The 21,658-nt window shown below is 41.6% G+C and overlaps 1 protein-coding gene across 2 annotated transcripts in view; it reads right to left on the bottom strand.

Annotated features, from left to right (window-relative positions):
- Positions 1-18,687: 18,687 nt before the first annotated feature.
- NID1 (nidogen 1) overlaps positions 18,688-21,658 on the bottom strand; it is a 46,693-nt gene continuing 43,722 nt past the window's right edge. For both annotated transcript variants that reach the window (XM_052806134.1, XM_052806135.1), the window contains one exon: positions 18,688-20,520. In XM_052806134.1, the coding sequence (XP_052662094.1) occupies positions 20,399-20,520 (122 nt within the window). In that variant the 3' untranslated portion in view covers positions 18,688-20,398. The remainder of the gene's footprint in view (positions 20,521-21,658) is intronic.

Genomic DNA, 21,658 nt, shown 5'->3' with positions numbered 1-21,658 from the left:
TTTTCCCGGTTCCAGGAAACTCACCGGTTAGAGCAGGTTTGGGTACAATTTAGGTCTGGCTTTCTCCTTTAAATAACATTAGTAGGCCTAAAATGTCCTAATTTAAAAAGATTCCAGAATGAAAGTTTCATTCTGCACTGGGTAGCAGGGATCTGAGACCCTTTGTTGTATTTGTTACTGTTTACCCAATCCACCTCAAAATTATCTGGGAAAGCACTGGCATCAGACATTATCTGGCCAAACTGGAAGAACTCCAAGTCCTATCAAACATATAGCACCGGCTGCACCTAGTATTTTGTGACTGTATTTATAGAACAGGGATATGGAAACATTTAATAAAGGAAAAAACACCCTCTTATTATGGCTCAACCAATTGAGAAATTATAGAGTCTATACTCACACTGCTCGAAGGATTGTCTGACATGGCCTGTCTAAGGGAAGATGCCTGGAGCTGAATTTCCCCCTTAGTCCCAGTTCTTTTAATGCTTTTTTTTTTTTTTTTTTCCCCTGGAGCTTGCTTCCTCAGCAGAAGGGATGTAATGACATAGGACACTCAGCTGAGCTAGGCTGCGCTGGGCATGCCTGGGATGATGGATGGTGGGACTAGTTGCCAAAAGCTTGCATGCATTGCAGCAATCTTGCAGAGAAGCCCTGCACATGAATGGCATGGTGCAAGTGCAAGGCATTGCCTGGATGAGGCTTTTCCAGAACAAGGCACAGCATCGTGGCCCCTCAATGTTCAGGAAAAATGAATTCATGTTGGAAAGGATGCAGAGAAAGATGTTGGGAATCTGAAACTATCTTATAAGAGGAGACTAAAACAGCTAAGCTTGTTCTGTCTAACAAAGTCTAGGAGGGCATATGATCACTTATTATAAAAACATTGGAAAGAAACACAAAGAAAGGGAAAGAGCAGTTTAAGCAATGGAATAACGTTGGCACAAGAACACATGGCTGTGAACCAGCCACATAAAAATTTAGATGATTATTTTTACCCATCAGGGAAGTAATGCTCTGGAACAGACTTCCAGGCAGGAACAGTGGCTGCAAGAGGCCTAATTGGTTTTAAGCAGCAGCTTGATAGGTCTGATAAAGGCTTAATAGGACAAGGCTGCCTGCAACAGCAGACAACTGGACTCCCTGTTTTAGAAGATCCCTCCAAGCGCTAAGGTCCCAGAAAAATGTGGCAGTAGTTTCTCATGCTATGAATATTTGCTAAACAGTATATTGAGTCCACTAAACTCTGTGCAGTATTCGGCCTAGGCCTATATACTTAATTCAGGCCTTGGCTTGAAAATATTGCGACTTCAAAGTGCCATATATAAAAGGCCTTTTGCATAGAGAAGAAAATCAAATGGCATGTTAGTGTGGAGATAGAATCATCTCAGATTTTCTCCATTTGTATCATCCCTTATTTTCAGATACTTAGATGACCCTATTATTGTAGTTTATGCTTCCATTATTATTTTGCAAGGTGCTAGCAACTACCCTCATTATTTTGTGGCTTTAATACAAAACATTTAAAACCGTTTCTACGAAAGGGTCGATTTATTCATTAATTAATAAAGCATGCTGTAATGCCCAGAACTACGCCATATGACAGATCTTTTAAATCAGGGATAGAGTACTACACTCAGAATTTGGAACCTCTCCCTGAAACGCTGGAGTGGAAAAACAGCTAGGCCAGTTATCTCAATGTTGTTCAACCCCTGGCTCAAGGACGAGTGATAATCCTCCAGCAGGAGACATTTTAGAATTTTTTTTTTTTCTTAACTACATTTCCATTCAGTAGGTTTAGCTACTTCAGTAGCCTTATAATCCCTGCCTGATGGAGGAAGGTGGCTGAAAATCTTGGGAGACTTGAAAAGCCAAGGCAATCTAAGGTGGGACAGTATTCATTACAATGGCTTCCTGATAAGCAAGCGGGTCACTCCTGAATAGGCACCACAATCCCTCTCCTAAGGAAGATTTTGGATTTTAATTTTTTTTTTTTTTCAGAACTGGAACAAACAATTGGAGATAGGAAGCTTAGCATGTACAAAATACCTTTTGCAAAGATTCAGTGTCAGATGAGTCACAGATCTGGACCTTCTCCCACAGTCCGTTCCAATGGCTCCCCTGGGCTCTGGGGTGGCTGGTGGCCAGGTACTCCCTGCTTGACCAAGGCTGTGGGGCATGTTGGTAAGCCAGGACACTGACTGTCTGGCACGGCAGCTTGTCTGACTGACAGGCCCGAGAGCATGCTAGAAGAAAAATCAACCTGTTGGGGTTTGTTGCATGTTTTACTGGAATTAACATTTTCACAACAGGTTGCTTTGTTGGAACTTTGTTTCCATGGGGAACTATTTAATGAGAAGACCACAGACTAGCCCCAATATTACTGCTGGCTGTTGCCAGTACAGAGCAGAATGAAGCTTATTTCACAGGTCTGAGCTTCTCTCTGCCTGCACTGTTTGAGTCTCTCAAATTTAACCTTAACATTGGCATTCATAATGCCGTTCTTCAAGAAAAATGGCAGCAATTGCTGTGATATATATGACTGATAGAAATGAACTTAATTCTATTTCAGTGCAGCTTTTTGGGAGATTTGCTGTGAAGCGTAGTACTGTCCAGGGACCCATAAACTAAAGATTTCATAGGGCCTAGATGCCTTAATGCAGAGTCATCTCAGTAGCGTGACAGCAGCTAAGAGCTCTAAGATAGTTTAATAAAATGATAGCAGCTTTCTTAGAATAGCTGTTTTCCAATAACCCAGAAAGTGTTTGGCACAGTGCCATCCCAAGGGGTACGCCTCGCCATTTTGGGGCAGATTACACCTCGTCTCTGTTTGTTCTGCTCTTTTATTTTTAATGGGAGAAAAAGGGTTCCACTCCAGAGTTGGCCACTCATCTGTTTTGTTCCATTTTCTACTAACATTTTACTTTCTGAACCTTCTGTACTTCCTGGTGCTACCGTTCAAATCCCCAATCACCACAGGTTTTGCAGGAAACTTGCAAAGTTACATTCCTTTGTAGTCTAGGCATCACAGCAGAAGTTCCGCAGGTCCAAACCCTGCCCAGCCTCTCGCTGCCCCAAGCCCACCCTGACTGCCCCTGCTTCAGGATCGACAAGCTCACAGCTGGGGGAAAAGACATGCCGTGTTGATGCACTACCACCTAGTGGTAAGTACTGCTCCCACCCAGACCTCCTTTTAGGAGGACAAATTCCCTGCAGGGAATAGGACAAATATATATAGGACGAATTCCCTATAGCGTGCTGGGTTCTCAGGCTCCTGAACTTTATCTCACGGTTTCAGGGTGAATTCCTGAGAAATATCATTGCTCATGCTGTGCCCAGGCATTGCTCATGCAGTACCTTCGGGCTGCTGCTTTCTTGCTGATACTGCTCTTTCACTAGGGCGCCATGAACAACAGCATCGATTCTCACCATCACTTCTTTGCAAATTGGCTGTCCGCCCTGCAGAGAGCTCTGCCCAAAGCATCGGTCCTTTCATGACAGACCTGCAGCAGACAGGACTAAATCTGTGTCTGAGCAGAGGTGTTGAAGTACTGCCTCAATAGAAACTGTTGCTGTCTGGAGCCCAGCTCTCCCTATCCAAGGTTAAGTAGGCAGCTGGGCTGTTGATCTGCAAGATGGATCCAAACCTTCAGAGTGACTCTGGTTCTTCTGGGCAGACTCCAGCTGCGGCCACTGGCTTCCCAGGCAGACACCCTGTGCCTGCCGTCAGGAACAGGACCCTTCAGCTACTGGCTGCAAAACCAACACCACCAGCTTCAGAAGGCAAAAGCAGACACTAGGAAACACCTTCAGCTAAAGAAGGGCTCCTTATTTAACAGTACTCTCAAAAGCAGTTCTGCCTCTACTCTTCTTTTCAGGCCTTGCTCCAGAAGGTGTGGGAAACATTAAGCTAAAGACACTAACATTTTAACCATTACAAATTTTTGAATATTTGAGAATGCTATGCCTTACTCTGATGCTATGCAGGCCCTGAGAAGCCAGAGAATAGGGGGTGCATGAAAATGCCCCCCCAAAATACAGAAATTAAGAACATCCCACAAAAAACAAGTGTCGCAGTAGGACAAAACTTTAGATCAGATTCTGCACCCCTGATTTATCAGCGTGAATATACAGTTGCACAGCACTCATGTTTGCTACTGAGATGAGGCATGAGATTACTGACCTTAAATATTTCCTCTCTGACTAAAATGCACCCTCTTTGCTTTTTGTTTGCTAGTTAGCAGATTTTAAAACTGAAAGTGCAAAAGAAGCGTTAAGTCTCCTACCAGCTAAAATATGTGGTGAAAACATGCACCAGCACAGAGCTCTAACCTCAACATTTTTTGGAAGGAAATTAGAGAATTCTTTGCAAAAGCTCTTGACATTTTGTTTCAGCTGATTTTGCAACTTGGCAATTTTTCTTCATCCTTCATCCAAGGATCACAGCCCACTACTTGGGGACTGTAGTGAAGTATGGGACTATTATTGTTTAGCAGTTCCTTATGTAAAGTATTTCTAAAACTGATGGACTGCCTTTTGCATACACCATATAGGAAATTTTCCACTTGTGGAACCCTTTACAAGGGTGAATCCTTTTCAGATTCCCAGAGATTGGTTGTACAGGAGTGGGAGAGAAGAGAAACAGCACTTCACATTTGAATTGCTGTACTGACCTTAACTACAATGCATTCTAAACGCATTAACAGACAGCTTTCTCCATCACTTATACTGGATTATGTCAAACAAATTATTTAAAATTCTAGATTGAACCAATTATTTATGTCTTTGTCCCATGGTCACAATGTATGTTATCTTTTAAGCCTTATGTTCCTCCTCTTGTATGACTCTTCCATTAACTTCCTTTAGGGATGCATATGTGATTTTTACTGTTGCATTCAGGTAATCTCACAATGCTCAGCCTTGCCTGCTACAAAACCCATGTCTGCAGACCTTCACACAAAAAGCAAAACATCAGTTACAGAGAAGTGTTGTTAAGCCCTTTCACTGTGTCCTACAGGGTCAGAACACAACACCCAACCTCCCTTCTGAAACCTCCCCTTTTTTCTGTCCAGTCAAACACTCCTTCCAGCCAGCCATATCACCATTCAAGTCCATAATTAGTGCTGCGGAACTTGGCATCCAAACCTGTTAACCCCCTGCTTTGGCAACTCATCTACTCCTTGCTGATCCAGATGACTCTTCCTCTGGGTCGTCCAACCTGTCATGGGTAGTCTTCTTGATTCTTCCTCTTATCATCCTCAACTTTAACCCTTTCCTATTGTCTCTCGTACCGATTTCTTGTCCTTTCTTCAAAAACTTTCAGTCTAGTTCTACCCTAGCAAAAGGCTGACCTTCTACTTCTCTTCCTGTGCTTTCACACTGCCTCCCATGTTACTCCAGAAAAACCTTTCTCTTGCACGTCACTAAATCCACCACTGGCACACTACTGAGTTCCTCTTCAAAAGCATGCCTTCCCCAATGCATCCTGGTAACTCCAACCCAATAACAGAGTTAAGCAGTGAGGCCTATGGACACAATTTTTACCTGGCTGTTTCTGTTCATTTGGCCCAGATCCAGCCCACTCTTTGGGCTCACCTACCTATGATACATCTTGTTTCAGGATGGGACCACCATTTTTCTGATGTATTTGTTTTCTTTCACATGCATATACACACAGGGTGGAACTGAAATCAAACCAAATCAGAAAAAGCTCCTCATTGCCTTAAGTTTGATAAGCTTTTATAGGCAGCAAAGGTTTGTTGACAAAGCATTTTTCCAATCTTTATTTTAGAGACGGTTTGTGAAGAGTTCCGCTTGTTTCAAAATGCAAAAGGACCCAATATTTCCATTATCTACCCCTCCTTCATCTCCATGAATCTGGCCTTACCCCCCACCCAAGATATCTTAGCAAACAGCTGATGCACAGGAGTAAAGGTCTTGCACTTTGGTGTAAGTGAGGAACAGACAGACTTCCTGAGCGGGCAACAGACCTGTGGCCCACTCCTGGCACTGGAGCAGAAAACGTGGCCAGGCCTATGCAGCCTTCCTCCTCATCCACCTCCCCATGTTAGAGCAAGGCTGCATCTGTCCTGGTTCTGTCAAACAGCAATTGTGTAAAGCTTCTCATACTCATGGTCTAAAGTTGATCCTGACAGCAAAACCGTGAGGTGAGAAGCTATTATCTCTCCAATTTTAAAGCAAAAGAACTGAGCAAGACATATTATGTTTCTGTCACAAAACTGCCAACAGAAAAGGTTTGAACACAAAGCTTTGTGTTCAAGCTTTGAACATGGGATGCTCAGTGCTCTCTTCCACACCTGACTTACATAAGAACTAAGACACGTGATATTTCTGAAATTGTCAATCATTTCTTCTCAGGCCTGTAAAAGTTCTACCATGCACAGCTTGCAATTCTGACCACTATTCAAGCAGAACATGCAACCACAGAAGACCACAGAACAAAGCAGAGAAATCAGACAGGCCCCTATGCCAACCCCCAGCAAACACTACAAAACTTTAACCAACTAACTCAGTGAGCCCCTGACCTCTCACTCTAACAGGCAGTAACCACCAAACCTTTCTCCTAACAACCTCTGCTCAGTAGGTGCCAAATACTCTTTTAAATTCAGAGCAGCTGCTTCTAATCCATAGTTGAAGCATGTTACTTCTATTTCACACCTGTGCCTTAAAACTATTTCCCCCCAGCTGTTTGCTCTAATAAATCACAGCTTCCCATTAATCTGACTTCTTTCAAACAACAGGGACATCAGCGATTTCATTTCTGTATCTGATCAGTCTGTTCATCGAGTTCCTCAGCCAAAAGCAGCATCAAAGAGAACTTGCTGGAGCTGCACAAAACCAGGCAGCTACCAGTGAGATTATGAAGGGAGTAGGGGTCTGGGGCAACCTTCCTGATGTTGGGCCAGGGAGAGAAAGCTGACGGTTGCTGCTGGGTGGGTGAAAACCTGCAGATGTTGGGGTTGTGTAAGGCTGATGGTGTATTGATGCTCATTTCCTAAGAAGGCAGAAAAGGTAATTCAAACTGCTGGCAGCAAGTCTGGGTGCAGGATTGAAGTGGCTGCTGGGTGGTCCCACAAGGACTGGCCGAGGATGGGCTTTCATGGGTGCCTCTTAGGAAAAAGTAAGGGAGCATGGTAGCAGCATCGGGCTCTTTGCTACTTGATGCTTCAGATATTTTTTCCTAGTGGTAACGGGACTGATTAATAGCAGGATTTAAGATAACCCATTTGTGTTTCCTGTATCAAGGAATGTAGAGGCTGTATTTTAAGAGTTATACTAAATAAAGGTTTTAAATTTACTCCACAAGTTACATGGATCTCCACTTTTCATGTGGTTCCTTAGAGAGACTGGATAAAGCAGGACTACATCTACTGGGTTTTCTCATGTATGACTGTTGGTGCAAGAACTCTCGTTTATTCTGCTTTTATGTGTACAACCTGCCTGTTTTAACACATTTGCTTCAAGACAGAGGTTCATGTCTCAAGTTTTCTGTGCATAGCCTAAAGCTCTGGTAAAGTATAAGGGTCTTTTCATAAAAGAGAATGAGACCCAGCTGTGAAGTTTCGAATTTCAGCCCCTCTCCAAACTCAGAGTTTGGACTGGAGTTCACAGATCCTAAACTCCACTCTCCTATTTGGATGCTGTAAATTAACAGCTGGTCTGTTCTTTGGGACAGCTCTTTTTCATTCTCAGCAGCTCTCATATTAGATGCCAGTTTAAGACGTCTGGGCTTCAAAACAGTGACTTGTCTTTCACTTAGCTATTGAAGAGTGAATGATTGCCATAAAATGAAGTAAAGGAATTGAAATACACTGTTAACAGGTGACATCTATTTGTGTTGGGAGACAGCTCCAGTGAGCAAGATGTAAACTCTGTATCAGCTTCCTGTGCTTGAAAGAAATATACATTTTAGAGAAGAAGGGGATGATTTTCAAATTTACTATTCTTCAGTTTTACCTTCTTTTGACAAATAATTCACTCCTGACTGACAGGCCTTGCAGACCTCAAGAAAAGAAAGTACCTAGTACTGTTCTTAGTTTTAGTACCTACTAACAATATATAACAACTCTGTATAATTAAGGTTGAGATTTGTTCTTTATTTTTAAATTTGGCTTTATTCTGCTAGGAAGAGAGCAAGACAAGGAATCCATACTATCAGCTGAGAGCGTCCACAATTCATCCACCATGCTGTGCTAGCCAACACAAAATTAGTTCCTCAACATCCTGTTTGCAGTGTACAACCAAGTAAAAAAAAAACAAACAAACAACTAATACCTTACTTACCAAAAAAGGCCAAATGGCACTAAAGCCTTAACAAATGTTTGTTTGTATAAACAACATCCAAACCAAACACCGAATTGCCTTTTGCATTTTTAGACACTGCAGTCTCCAATAACCTCAGAACAGCTGAATGCATGAAGTTTTAAGCAAATATTAGGCAAAACACGTGTTGCAAATACTAAGCAGTACTTTCCTTGCAAAGTTGTTCTTAAATAGTTCTCAAATAGTTCATGCTTTTAAATCAGAGCAGACAAAAAAAACCCCAAACAAACCCAAACCTCACAACCCAAACAAAAACCACATGCACACCTAGGAACCAAGTGGTTTCAAATGAATTACTGAATTCTACACATCAGACTACTCCTAAACAAGATACTGATTGATCATACTCGTTGGAAAATAATTTCAAATGATAAATACACTGGTGATGGTTGCAAACTATTAAGAGATGATTGGACGAGAAGCTGACTTTTAGTTTCCTGAGTTTGTGAATCACTGCAACAAATACATTTTTGGTCTGTGATCACAGAAAGATCTTCAGCAAGAAGATTCAATATATTGCTCACTATAAACACTTGAATAAACCCCAGAGAATGGATCAACACATGATTGTAATCAGATTATTTTTGACCTTCTGCCACTAGATGGTGTCCAGTTACATGAGCTGTGACCACACCTGCATTAATCAAAAAACAACATGCGGAATTGCTGAAAGCTTGCTCTTACAGCTTTTGCTGATATTTTGGGTAAGCTATTTTCCAGGGAGATTTGGCTTTTCAAGTCTTACTTTTGATCTCTGTATGATCTTTTAAAGGGGGAAGGATGAAGTCTTTGATGTGGATTCTTGCATAAACAGAAACAATGAACTACAGAGCACCTAACTGCAACCAAGGAAATGGGAGCCAGGGTTGAAGTAATGCAAAATATCCTTTCTAAAAGTAGGGGGGAAACAGAAAGGAGAAATGCAAAGGGGAGTCCAGAGAGCAACCACCACCACCGCTGTCCAACCGAGCAAGCAACAAAGATTATAAAAGCCAGACTGAAAAAAATGAAACTCTTCCTGTGTATTGGAGAGCTTGGTATGTGGTCTTGTACCCTTCATTTGAGAGGTACTGTAAACCTATACTGTTGTGAGGAAAACTGGAAGAAAAAGAAAGGGTACGAGAGCCCTGAAGAAATGTGGGATCCAGATACAAATGTGTACTGGAAAAGAACATTTTCTCTTTTGTCTTTACTCCTTTTTTACCCGTATAATTAAACACAAGGACAAACGGAAAACTCGGTTACTGCAGTGCTTCGCTCTGTTCCCAGCTCTGCTAATAAATAAGGCACCAGGGGGCCTCAGTCATTCACTAGCAAGAAAACCGGGGCACATTAACTCTTTATTTGCTGAATTAATACACTTCAGTCTTTACTCTGAGCAAGAGTAAAAACAATGTCTGCAAGCAAAAAGAGGAAGCACCAATGGAAAAGGAGCATTGAAGCTCATCTATGCGGAAATTTGCAGTAAAATGACTAGAAAATGTGACTCGAACTCAGTTTTACTGTTTGCATGGCAAGCCTCTGAAAGCATCATTTCATGGTGGGAAAACAACAAAACCCCCTTACTTACCAGTGTCACAAGAGGGAAAGGAGTGATTTAAAACTGAATAAAAAAAGAATTTGTTTGAGACCTTTTGATCAGCTCTAGTGATAGAGAGTGAGAGGTGTTTAGAGCTACCTCCGCTGTTTGTGAAGGAAGCCCAAGTCAGAGATGAAACTCGTGACTTCAGGGTTGTTTAGCTGTAATTTAAGAGAGTTATCTCTTTCAGGTTTTCCTCAGAGCGATACCTGCACATACAAGCACAAGTGAGACTCTTATTCTGTAAGAGTATTACAAATCAGTGTGCCCACCGCAAGTAGATTTCGCTGATGTCAGTCAGATTACATGTAGTCTTTTTCCTGCAGACCTTGGGCTTGTAACTGCTAGCATACTCTAAACCATTCAACAGCTGCCTGACAATCAGATTAATTCAAAGTAACTCACATTTTCTACCAAATTACCTTGATTTTACTTTTTTTTTTTCCTATGAAACACTAGAATTACAGCCATGTGAGCTGCTGTAAGGGGACTGCACAGAAAAATAACAGGGCTGTGGGATCCAGACAATTACAAGGAGCCTAAAAAAACCTCCTCTGATGCCTAATCTATTTTCCATTTCAGGCAGCTGCAGCTGGATGCAACTTGGAGCTCCAGGCAGCACACTGATCCAAGATATAAAGAACAAAAGACTGTTCTCTTGCACAACTCTAAGAAGCCTCTCAAACCATGAAAATGGACTTGAATGGCCTAAGGAAACTGTACTTGAAGACTCTCCCTTTGCAGTTAGTAATTTACCTAGCCACCTGAAACACTGAATCAGAAATTAACTGTAACTTAAATGATATCAGGCAATTTTGCATTAAGAGAACAATACCTGATCCATGTACAACACTATGGCTAACTCGTGGATGATAAATTGTGTAATTAGGTGGCTATTTAACTTAATGACACTAATACAGTACTTAAAGACAGTTTGTGTTATGCAACTTGATGATATACATTGACATCAAGGATTAAATTCTGTGACTTGCCTGAACGGATATTGCACTCAGCTGTATTTTGCAGCTGAATGTTTTGGTATCCTGTGACCGGACTGATTGTGTTTTAAACATCTCATGAGCTCATGAGACCAATGGCAACTCAGTGGAACAAATGCAGAATCTGAAATACAGACAGATACAGAAAATAAGAGATTTCATTTCTGACATAGCCTTCTGCGACACATGACTATTTCCACATTCTCCAAACCCATTATTACATTTCAGATTGCTATATTAGAACAATTATTTTGTTTGTATTATGGCTTGTTAGTATTTGAAGTGACAGAATCTTTAATTTAAATACATTTCACAAGGCTCCCTTTCCTGTGACAGCACCAATCCTGACTTCACTTTAACATAATACAAATTGGTTAGATGAAGGTCCTTCTTGCCCTACTGATCTTTTGAGAAAGTGCTTAGCCTGCCCCCTTGCCATTTGCAGCATGCATATCTTTGCAGAGAAGTCTGAGGGCTGTGCTCCTGAACTTCATGGTTTAAGACTACCTCACAGGTAGCAGAGTTGCTGAGCTGATTTCTATGTTAATAATCTTGCTTTTAAGCACCTAAAGTTTCAAAATTTTCACATCCCACTAGTGAGCTAGAAGCTGCTGATACCACTTGATACCAAGTATTTATAAGCAGACAGTAATTTGGCACAGAACATCCCTTTACACTGAACGACACAGGTAGCCATCATTGCTCAGTGAATCACACGAAAGGAATGAGGAGCAGACCCAGAAGGGGTCTTACTCATCATAGATATGGCACTGAGAATCTCACATCCCCTTCTGCACATTCAGTCACTGCAAGGTCCAAACTTCAGCTGGTGCGTACTCAGCTCGCTATAGCTTGACCGTGCCGAATGCCTAGACCACAGCAGAGGTTTAGATGAGACATTTCTTTACTTGTCTCACACCACCCTTCCCAGTGAAGCTCCCTCCAAGCACTTGTGCCCTTCCATACCCAAAAGCCTTTCAGCTGCATTTTGACAGTAAGAAGCCTCCCATGTTCATGCCAGGCCTTCTAAAGTTGCAGTATAGCAGATTAATTCACCTCACACAAGGAGAATGAATTCAGCTCTCATATTTTCCAGGACTTCCATCAGTTCCAGGGCTTTCAGTGGAGAGGGGTAGCACTGCAGCCCCTCCATGTTAGGTCTAAGAATTGAAAACAGGACCAACAAATGGATAAATACCTATTTTGTGTGCTGGAATAGGGCTCCTATAAAACAGAAATGCAAAGAGCTATGAAGAATAACATGCTTTCAGAATGACCAGCAGAAAAACTGACACCAACCCTCCCCATGTCGCCCCAAAGGTAAGCTTAGTGTAAGAAACCAAACAGTCTCTATAGAGAGTTCTTCTTAAGAACTGCATTCACTATTGCCCATCCCAAGCATTAAAGTCAAAGTCCTGGTCAGGTACCAAGACAACTACATCCATCTATTCAGGACTCATAAAACCATGTCTGGAGTACATGTGTGTCATTCGGGGCCCTCAGGTCAAGAAATATATTCACAAACTGGAGAAGGTCCACTGAAGACCACTAAGATGGCTAGAGGGTTGGAGTACATGGCACATGAGGAAACGGGGTGAAGCAACTGCTGCCATCTTCTACCTGGAGAAAGGACCTAGAGCCAAACCCTTTCCATAGATGCACAGGGAAAGGACAACAAGCAATGGTCACTAGTTGCATCAAAGAAAATTCCCATTGGACTTGAGGACTTCAACACCAAAGTTGTTTGGTACTGAGACACTGTCCAGGGAGACTGTAGCATCTCCCTCTTTGGAGATTTCAGAAGTTGACTGAACAAGGTCCTGAACAATCTGCTCTCACATGGAAGTTGTCCCAGCTTTGAGCAGGGCATTGGACTTGACACATTCCAGAGGTTCCTTCCAATCTAAATTTCTGTAAGAATTTTCTAAGGAGGCATATAGTTAACATAAATTTGGGAAAAAATAATATCATGTGTGCTGGTCTTTTTATTTGCCTTTTGGAGTCAAGGTTACGGGGCGTCATGTGTGCAAGAGCTGAGGCTTTAGGAGAAAACATTATTCTTGATAAAAATCTGTGAACAAACTCTTACTGTGTGTTCCTTAACTGTTGCACATTTGTTGCTCATTAAAACAATGTCTTAAAGAGTTTTTTACAGAAGAACATGCTTATCCTCCCTTTGTAATTCTTCATTCAAGTAAAAATCAAGCTGAAAAAGAAAGAATAAAAATTGCATAATTGCAGGAACATACATTTGTCACAGCACTGGAGAACAAAAATGAAGCTAAATTTTCTTGCTCCACTAGCAATAAAATAATGTATCAGAACAAACATGTAATTTATACAGGTTTTCAGACCCTAATGTCTTCTCTCAGAGGCAGCCAATCCAGCAGACAAACTAAGAAATGATCAGGCAAATATGAGTACTGCCAACTTGTACTTGAAAAGTTTGGATTCCAGGGAACACCCAGTGAGGACTGAGCTTTGACAGAGAGCACATAAATCTGTGGCAGCACCCCCGCTGAGAGAAACAATTTCCTCCTCTCTGTCTTAATCAATGGCTAACATTGAAAACATCTTTAATGGTGAAGTCCAGACTCTCAAGTTCATAAAATTAATCAGTAAAATCCACCAGATAGAGGAGTGTTAAGTCACAGACAGCTAGGGTAAAGCACATGAAGACCACAACCATGTCATTGCTGAAAGTTGCTCCTGCCACAATAAAGCATAGACACGTCTATCTGCAGAAGATACATCACGTCAAATTTTTTTGGCCCAGGACCAAACAAATTTTATTTAATTGAAACACAGGCGATATCAAACTTCATGTTCTGCCTTATTAGTTGGGTGTAACACAGTACAGGATCTAGCCGACATGCCAGGATTTAGGCTGAAAACAACTGTAAAGCAAAACCAATTGGTTCTGCAGGTTAAGGTCAGCTAAAAATGTCAGTGTGACATGTCAGCCTGACAGTTGATTTACAAGGCATATAAGCACAGAAACTGATTGCAGCACATCAGTCTTTTACTGTTTTGAAGAAATCAGTGTCATGGTTGCACTGTCACTTGGGAGCCAAGAGCCTAGAAGGATATTCTGCCTGGATGAGAATTAAATTAGCTGCGTGGTTTGCCATTTCCCCATATGTGTACGTTTGAAAGGACAACAGGCTGCTGAGATAAATGATTAATTACAGTGCAATCACTTACAAATACATGAGATACATCTGCTCAAACGTTAATAACAAATAAGACAGCCTGTAATACAATGCAAGGGAAAAAAATCTCATGCTTACAAATGCGTCATTGGGGACCTTTGAATTCAAGCTGCTGGATAGGTTTAGCAGCTTGTTAGCAGACTAGTGTTTTGACGCTGTTTATTATTAAAGAGACCCCTGTGACACACTTGGTATATGGTTAATGGGCACAGCAAGTCATAGCTAGAGGGTCTAGTCCTGGAACAAGTGGTGCAGGTGGGGATTAGAAATTGTTTGGGGAGTATTAACTTGGGAGAGGAGCTGCACCATGAAATGCCAGCAGTGGCTCACCAGAGTATCTGGGGCTGTCACAGGAATGAGGGCAGTCATGCTTGGCAGCATGCCTCTCTCTGGTAGCAAGCTGGATGGACTGTACTGTTACTCTCTTCTGGCTTATCTGCTTAGGTTTCTTATCTGCATAAAGCGGGAAAGAAGGGTGGGAAGAATAAAACCTTATGCTTTTGGATTTTGTCCTTAAATAGAATTCGATCTGGGATCCCATAGTTTATCCCACAGTGCCTGAAGAGAGTGCTGTGGTCAGTGGGATATTCTGGTTCTAGTGGGAACAGAGGAGACTGGAAGGGTTTCCAAAATCCACTATAACTCAGCAACTCTGCATCTTAGTCTCCCTCACCCTATCCCCAGCAGCATACTGCTGAACTAACCTAAGACCACAAAAGCACAGTACTACAACCATCATGATAATTGCTCCCCCCACCTCCCAAACTGCATCCACATCTGCATCTACTGCCATCTTCCTCTTCAGTTGCCTTCCACCACAATTCCCTTTCTCCATAAGCCTACACTCAGCTCCTGGGAAGATTTCCACTGTCATCCCCAATGCTGCTGTACAAGTTATTGGATCAGATCCACAGTCGCCACTTGGCATGACCAATCAACATCTGTACAGCAGACCATTTTCCTCATCTTGAAGACCCTGCACTACACAGCTCCTCTGTGCGCTTTCTGCTCTAGACACCCCATCGGGTAGGAAACACTGCCTGCCCAGGGTGAGCAACACTACCACAAACGGAATGGACTCTGGTGAACACTTAAGACAAAGAAGCCAAAGGCTGAAATACACCATCCTGGCTACTTTTGGGAATGGCAGTCTGTCCCCATTCATCAACTCCAGAATCCTTCTGGAAACAAAAGAAGAACATTAAGTTACTGCAGCCCCATCTGCTTCACCACAAAGCAGCAGGGAAGCCCACTCACTGCATTCCACTGGCCGCTGAGCCCTTTATTAGTCAAGCAAAGCTCCAGAGTCATCAGTATGTACATTTGCAGGACACAATATACTGATCTTTCACCTATTTTACTGACATGCTGTCATAAACTTATTTCTAAGATAAAGGACAGATTTCAAGTGGAGTAGAATTTGAACAAAGGAGGCGATTCAATCACTTAATGAACAAACTGCTGCCAGATCCCCAGCTGGAGACTTGGGCTCTGGAGGTAGTATTTAGTTCTTACAGACAGGCCGAGCAGGGGCCTTCTCACAACTGTAGTCTCTATGGCCATATGTGTTTCACATCCTGCTTGCTTTTTGTTTTTTTTCCCAGCAAGATCTCCAAGCAATACTCTATGAAATACTACACAAAAAACAGTTTGCATTTAACCATAGGTTAAACTGATGCATTGTGACACTGCCATTGAGGGGCCATTATCCTCTAGTAATCATCTGTCATTCTTAATTATATGCCTGCAAGTTAAAAATCTAATATGTTGTGACAAAACTGTGCAATTGGAGAACTGCAGAGTAAGCAGTTTGCCAACTTGGAACGACACTGGACAGGACGCTGAGTTTCAGAAAGCCACAGTGGATTTTCACCCTAAGGAGGGAGTTCTTTACAGGTTAAAAATTGAGTAAATTTGGTGTTTTCAAACACCCTTCAAATGGAAGGGTGGCTGAACCACCCCATTAAGCCATCAGGAAGCCAGTGCTACTTTCAGTAGATCTCACTTTTTTGCAACTTATTACATCATTGATGAACATCACCAACGGTCTTACCATTAAATATTTTTTTGTGTGCTGGACAATTTGAGTGGAAGTATTTAAGAAAACATTTAACTTACCTCTGAAAAAAACTAAGGAGTATTTTGTCTCTTGTTTAACCATTGAAGCAATTGTTCTCCTTTCCTGCAAAACCTGGGAATCTACTAGCTTTTGTAGCAAAAAAGGTGAACTGCAGTTACACTGAATCTTTTCTTCAAGCACCACAGCACCAGAGACTGACATGATTACCAGTCCTAGCCTATTATAATAATAAAAGAATAATGTTAATAATGAAATAAAACACATCCCATTTTCCATTGCCTTTTAAACCGAAAACACAATGTAAAAATATATCTGAAATTTTCTTGCTCCTGAGCAATACTGCAACAGTCAGATGCTAATAAGCAAGTCAGGAAAAGGATCGAGTAGATTAATTAGACCCAGGTCAGCATGAGAAAACCCTGTGTTATAAAAAGATGCCATTAACTCTCTAGGGTTAGAAGGGGGAAACAGAAAATTCATATTTTTATCATTCAAAATACTTGCAAACATTTAACTGACAGACACCCTGGAATGGCTAATGCCAAGTCTTATCAAAGGATGAGATTCTTGCCCAGGCTGCATTTACAATAAGGAACTCAACACCACAGATAATTTTAGAGGCCAAAGATTTAGCAGGATTCAGTGAGGAAGCAAACATGTACAGGAATGAACTCCAGAGTTCAAGGCCAGCCAGTTGATAGAAGGCATGAAGAAAACTTGGAGGAACTTCAGCAGAGGCTTGTCCTCACACAGGTCTGTTGGGAGGCCTCAGTGAGGGCAACCCTCTTTCCCTTCAAGGCTGCTTTAAAGTTGAGGTTCTCATCCTGTTCCTTGCCTGAGCTGTGCCACAGCCACGCACCCCATTGATCCTGATCCTGGCCAACTTCCCAGACTGACTGCAGGCCTGCCTCACCACTGTGGACTTGCCTGGCAATCACTGATCCTGGTCACTGTGTCCAGGCCCGATCCTGACCCCAACTCAACTTCTGAACTTGACTTTGGACCTACCCTGTCACTGCAGATTTGCTTGGTGGTCTGGCCCCTGAGTTGAACCCGACCACCCTCATCGGCACTGTCTGCCTCACCTGGGGTATGGTGGGACTGGTTCCTTGCTGGTGAAGCCACTGCTTCTGCTGGACTTGTTATCGTGCTCAGTAGTTGGCCTCCTTGCCTTGAGGGAACAGCTTTGCCCTTGCTGCACTCTGACACAGAGCTACAACAGCCGAAGCTAGCTACAAGTATTTGCTGAGAAACAAAATATGATGTTTGAGCTTTTAAAAAGTTCCTCATTTTTAGTGACTGGAACACTGAAGGTTGCTTTGAAGTTGTGCAAACTGCCACATTTATACTACTGGCTGAAGCTTCCCCTAATCTAGTGCTAGCTACTGCCAGATGTGATACCAGAGTTAATAGAGAGTCAGTCACTCAGTCTAAAAATTCAGGCCATAGTAATACTGTTTCTCTCTTTGCCCTACAGACTACATAGGAACTCATGCATTAATACTAGAAGTTCTGCTGAGGTGTATTTTGCTTGACATCTTTGTCATTGCTTAGCACAGAATTAGCTGACTGGGGTTTAGTAAATCAGTAATTGTCATAATGCACAAAGAGGAATATTGTGTTGGTCCAAATCAATTTTAAAGGATCAGAATAAAAAAATCAAAGCATGCAGTAAAGAATGAACTAAAGGTCCAATTCCCTCCAATTCCATGTGTAGTCCCCAGCACGGATCAATGCCAATCTCCTCCTGTAACTCCACACACCACCCTTTAGATCCCAGTAGCCCTCCTTGCTGCCCCACTGTCCACTTTTCCAATGGCTCACTTGACAGGCACACTGTTCTCCAGCTGTCCACCTACACAGTACTACAGAGCCCTTTACCATCCCCATTGAGGCACTGACATGCTGTAGGAGTAAAAGTTGAGGAGTTCAAATCTCAGCATCACCACTTCCAACAGGCCACACTTCACTTGGCTTGCAGCTTTCCTTGCAGCCACAGCACATCTGCAGCCACAGCACATGAGAGCTGGTGTGCTGTGGCACCAGGCAGCAAAGCACCCTGTCACCTAGAAACTTGGTACCAGGGCATCTTTCAGCAGAGGGATAAACTCTGTCCTCCATTTAATCTAGTCCTTGCCCTATATTTCCACTAACGTAGAAGTCTGAAATATTGTGTAACTGAATTATGCTTACCTGACAAAGTTAAACAAGAGTTAACAATCAGTAAAAAGTCTGTGTCAAAACAGAGGGAGCTGCATGTTAAGTGCCCTCACATATTTGTTTTGAATAAAAGTATCCTACTGGTTTCAAAATACAGAAGTCCCAACAGCAGATTTTCCCCTATAGTGTTGCATCTTAGAAGAGAAGCATCATCACTAGATATGAGAGTTAGCTAAAACCCAGAACTCAACAGGAAAAGAGATTTGAGACACCACATATCACTTCCTTCTGCAGGCATGACTTTTTTTTTATAGAAAATAAAAACCAAAAATTTTTTATTGACTGTACTGTAGATATCTGTACAGAGTGTAAACTTTAATATTTCACCAGATAAGTGAGTAATTCTGGAGAAAGAGTTATCAAGCACCTTCATTTTAACACATTTTTGATATTTACAGTAAGACATACCTGATTAAGTGTATGAATAAAATGAATTAAAAGTTATAAAAAGTTATAAAAAAAAATCTTTTACATGTTTATATGGTTTGTTATTTTATGATAAATATACAATTAAAGAGGAAGATGTCACACAGTTAGGACTAAGAATTGGCTCTGTTTAAAACTGTTACTGTAGTGTCTGAAAAGGGAGTGAGGAAATGGGGATATTAGATTACTGTTCTGATCATGACATTGTGAAATGTGTTCTGGCAGAAGGCTCCCAAGCCCTGTTTTTTTCTGCTGCTGCAGACTAGCTTGTGGGTAAGCTTCCTTTCCAATACACAGTGTGGAAGCCGAACTTCACTCCCAGACTTGTACTGCTAATTTGACATAAGAATATGCATTTTGATTTTCCCTCCCCACTCCAAACTTATTGGTGATGATAAAAACATCAACTTCGCTTTGATTTTCAGCACACTTTTTTGCTGTTACTGAACATTGGTACACAAATTGGGCATCACCATCTTTTTTCCTTTAAGCACCAAGACACAGGTGACTTCTGGAAATCAGATTTTTAACTGCCATGGTTTCTCATGGTCTACAAAAGGCATGGCATGGTTTGCTAAAGAAGAAAGATGACTAGGATAGGATTCAAAGACCACTTTCAGGCTTACAGAATCAAACATAGAAATATTATTTTAAAAGCTCTTGGGAAACAAATATGACTATGTGTCCCTTTAAAACCAAACACCTCCAAATGAATAAAAATCCATTCTTCGATGAACTATCAGCAATTGAGATCTATATCTGAAGTTTGTTTAGTGGATTTTAGGAAACTACTCAGGAATCCACCTCAGACTGAGATAGAATAAATCTCTTAAAATCCAACAAAAACTTCAAATACATCCACTAAGCAGTGCTGATTACCTATAAAGAATCACATGCTGTGGGAAAGGAACATATGACCCAGGGTGAGAACTACCCTCACAGCACATGGATGAAGTATTTCCATAATCTCAAAAGTAGAGATTCAAGTTTTGGCAGTGGAAGGACTGGTAGTGGGAAGGAATGCAATTAGGCATTAAATGTCATATTACGGGGTGTTCTCACATCTATTCATCCTTGGGACCCTTTGGTTGTTTCTCAGCTAGAGATATGGTCCAGCTGCATATATGATGGGCTAAGCATGCCACTATGGAGATAACTGCTGCATGCTCTGAGGTACAACCCACTCTCAGGATTTGAGTCATGCCACCCCTTTACTCTGTTTGGTATTCGTTACTTCAATTTTGCCAAGAGATATTTCCTCCTAGCCCAGCACAGGTGCACCTAAGGCCTCCACATTTACCTTTAAAAGCAAGGAAATAATACTACAAGGAACAACATGTAGTTGGACCCAACCTGGCCAGTTCTGTCTTGCCTAACTGCTACAAAACAGTCATTGCCTGTGTGTGCGTCTGCATACGTGCATTGTGGCTTGCTGTCAGCAGCATGGAGCACTTATCTTTAGGGCCTGATTGTGTTGATAGGAGTGAATTTTTTACAGCACATTTTCAAAAGGTGTCTGCTGCTCTAAAGCTTATTTTAATGCTCAGTTTCTTTCTATACAATCCACTCCAACTGTGTTGTCAGGGCAGCGGCAAGAACGGCCTCCTGGGGTAGCCAAGCAGAGGTGAGTACAACCGCCATTATTCACTGTACAGTAGTTATGTCCTGGGAAAGAAGAGAGGTGTAAAATGTTAAAGAAAAACAAAAGCAAAAGAGCCATAAAAACCACATAGATACAAAAAAAGTGCAGATTTCATGACTACACTAGAGAAACAAGCCATAACGAAATTGAGTGTGAAACAAAACTGCTTTGGGGAGATGGGAGTCATCATATCCCTTGTGTCAGCTTCTGATACTCACCTCAAAGAAAGACCCAGATACTGGGACAGAGCAGGAGAGGCAACATGAAAAAAACAGGCTGTTCCTGAAATGCCCTTCATAAATTGGCCAAGTGGTCACAGACATTAGAACCAAGAGACAGTGAGTGAGGAAATACAGAAAGCGCAACACGGGGGGCAAAGTCCAAAGTGCTACAGAACATCATCCCTGGATACCACCCACTACAAAAACATAGAGGAATGACCCATGAAAACAAAAAAAATCAGGTGGGTGGGAAGGAGTGCCTTAATGTTGGAGGGTAAAATGAAAGAGAAGACAGTGCCAGGAGCAGTGGATCTGAGGGGAAAGGCATTTATCAGAGAAAAAGAAAAACACTTGAAACAGACATATGATGAGAAAGAAATGATACCAAGGTTCTGAATATTATAAACACAAGCATTTACTCAGCACACAATGATGTTTTGTTTTACACTGCCTACCAAAATGGAACTGTGAATTAACTAGAAATAACAACGTAACTGATTTCTTAATTATGACATTTATATGCATTTTTAAGCTCTGAACCAAGCTTTCAATTAAATTAAATTATGTTTTTTACTATATATATTGAATAATTTGAAGATAAGCTATCTCAGGTGTTTTTTAGGCCTAAAGTAAAAACACCAAAACTATCATTCCAGCCACGTTGTAATAATAAAAAAAGTGAACTCTTCTCCTAGCTGTGATTTGCTAAGAACAACATAACTGAACAGTGATTTTGCTTCCCAAAGAATAAATTGTTATTTCAAGGATATCAACTTCCTCTCTTCTGAGCTTCACAAGGGGCTTTTCAATAACGTATCTGAAAAACTTAACATTCAACGGAGCAGAAAGACCAGCCCAGCCACTCTACTACCTGCTGTTTTCTGAACATTCCCTTTTTAAAAACACTGGATCTCATTAAGGACATCTGGAAAACCATGGT

This window comes from Harpia harpyja, chromosome 13, assembly GCF_026419915.1.
Source record: "Harpia harpyja isolate bHarHar1 chromosome 13, bHarHar1 primary haplotype, whole genome shotgun sequence".
Lineage (NCBI taxonomy): Eukaryota > Metazoa > Chordata > Aves > Accipitriformes > Accipitridae > Harpia > Harpia harpyja.
The sequence above is the reverse complement of the archived record's forward strand: the minus strand, read 5'-3'. Positions and strand labels throughout refer to the sequence as shown.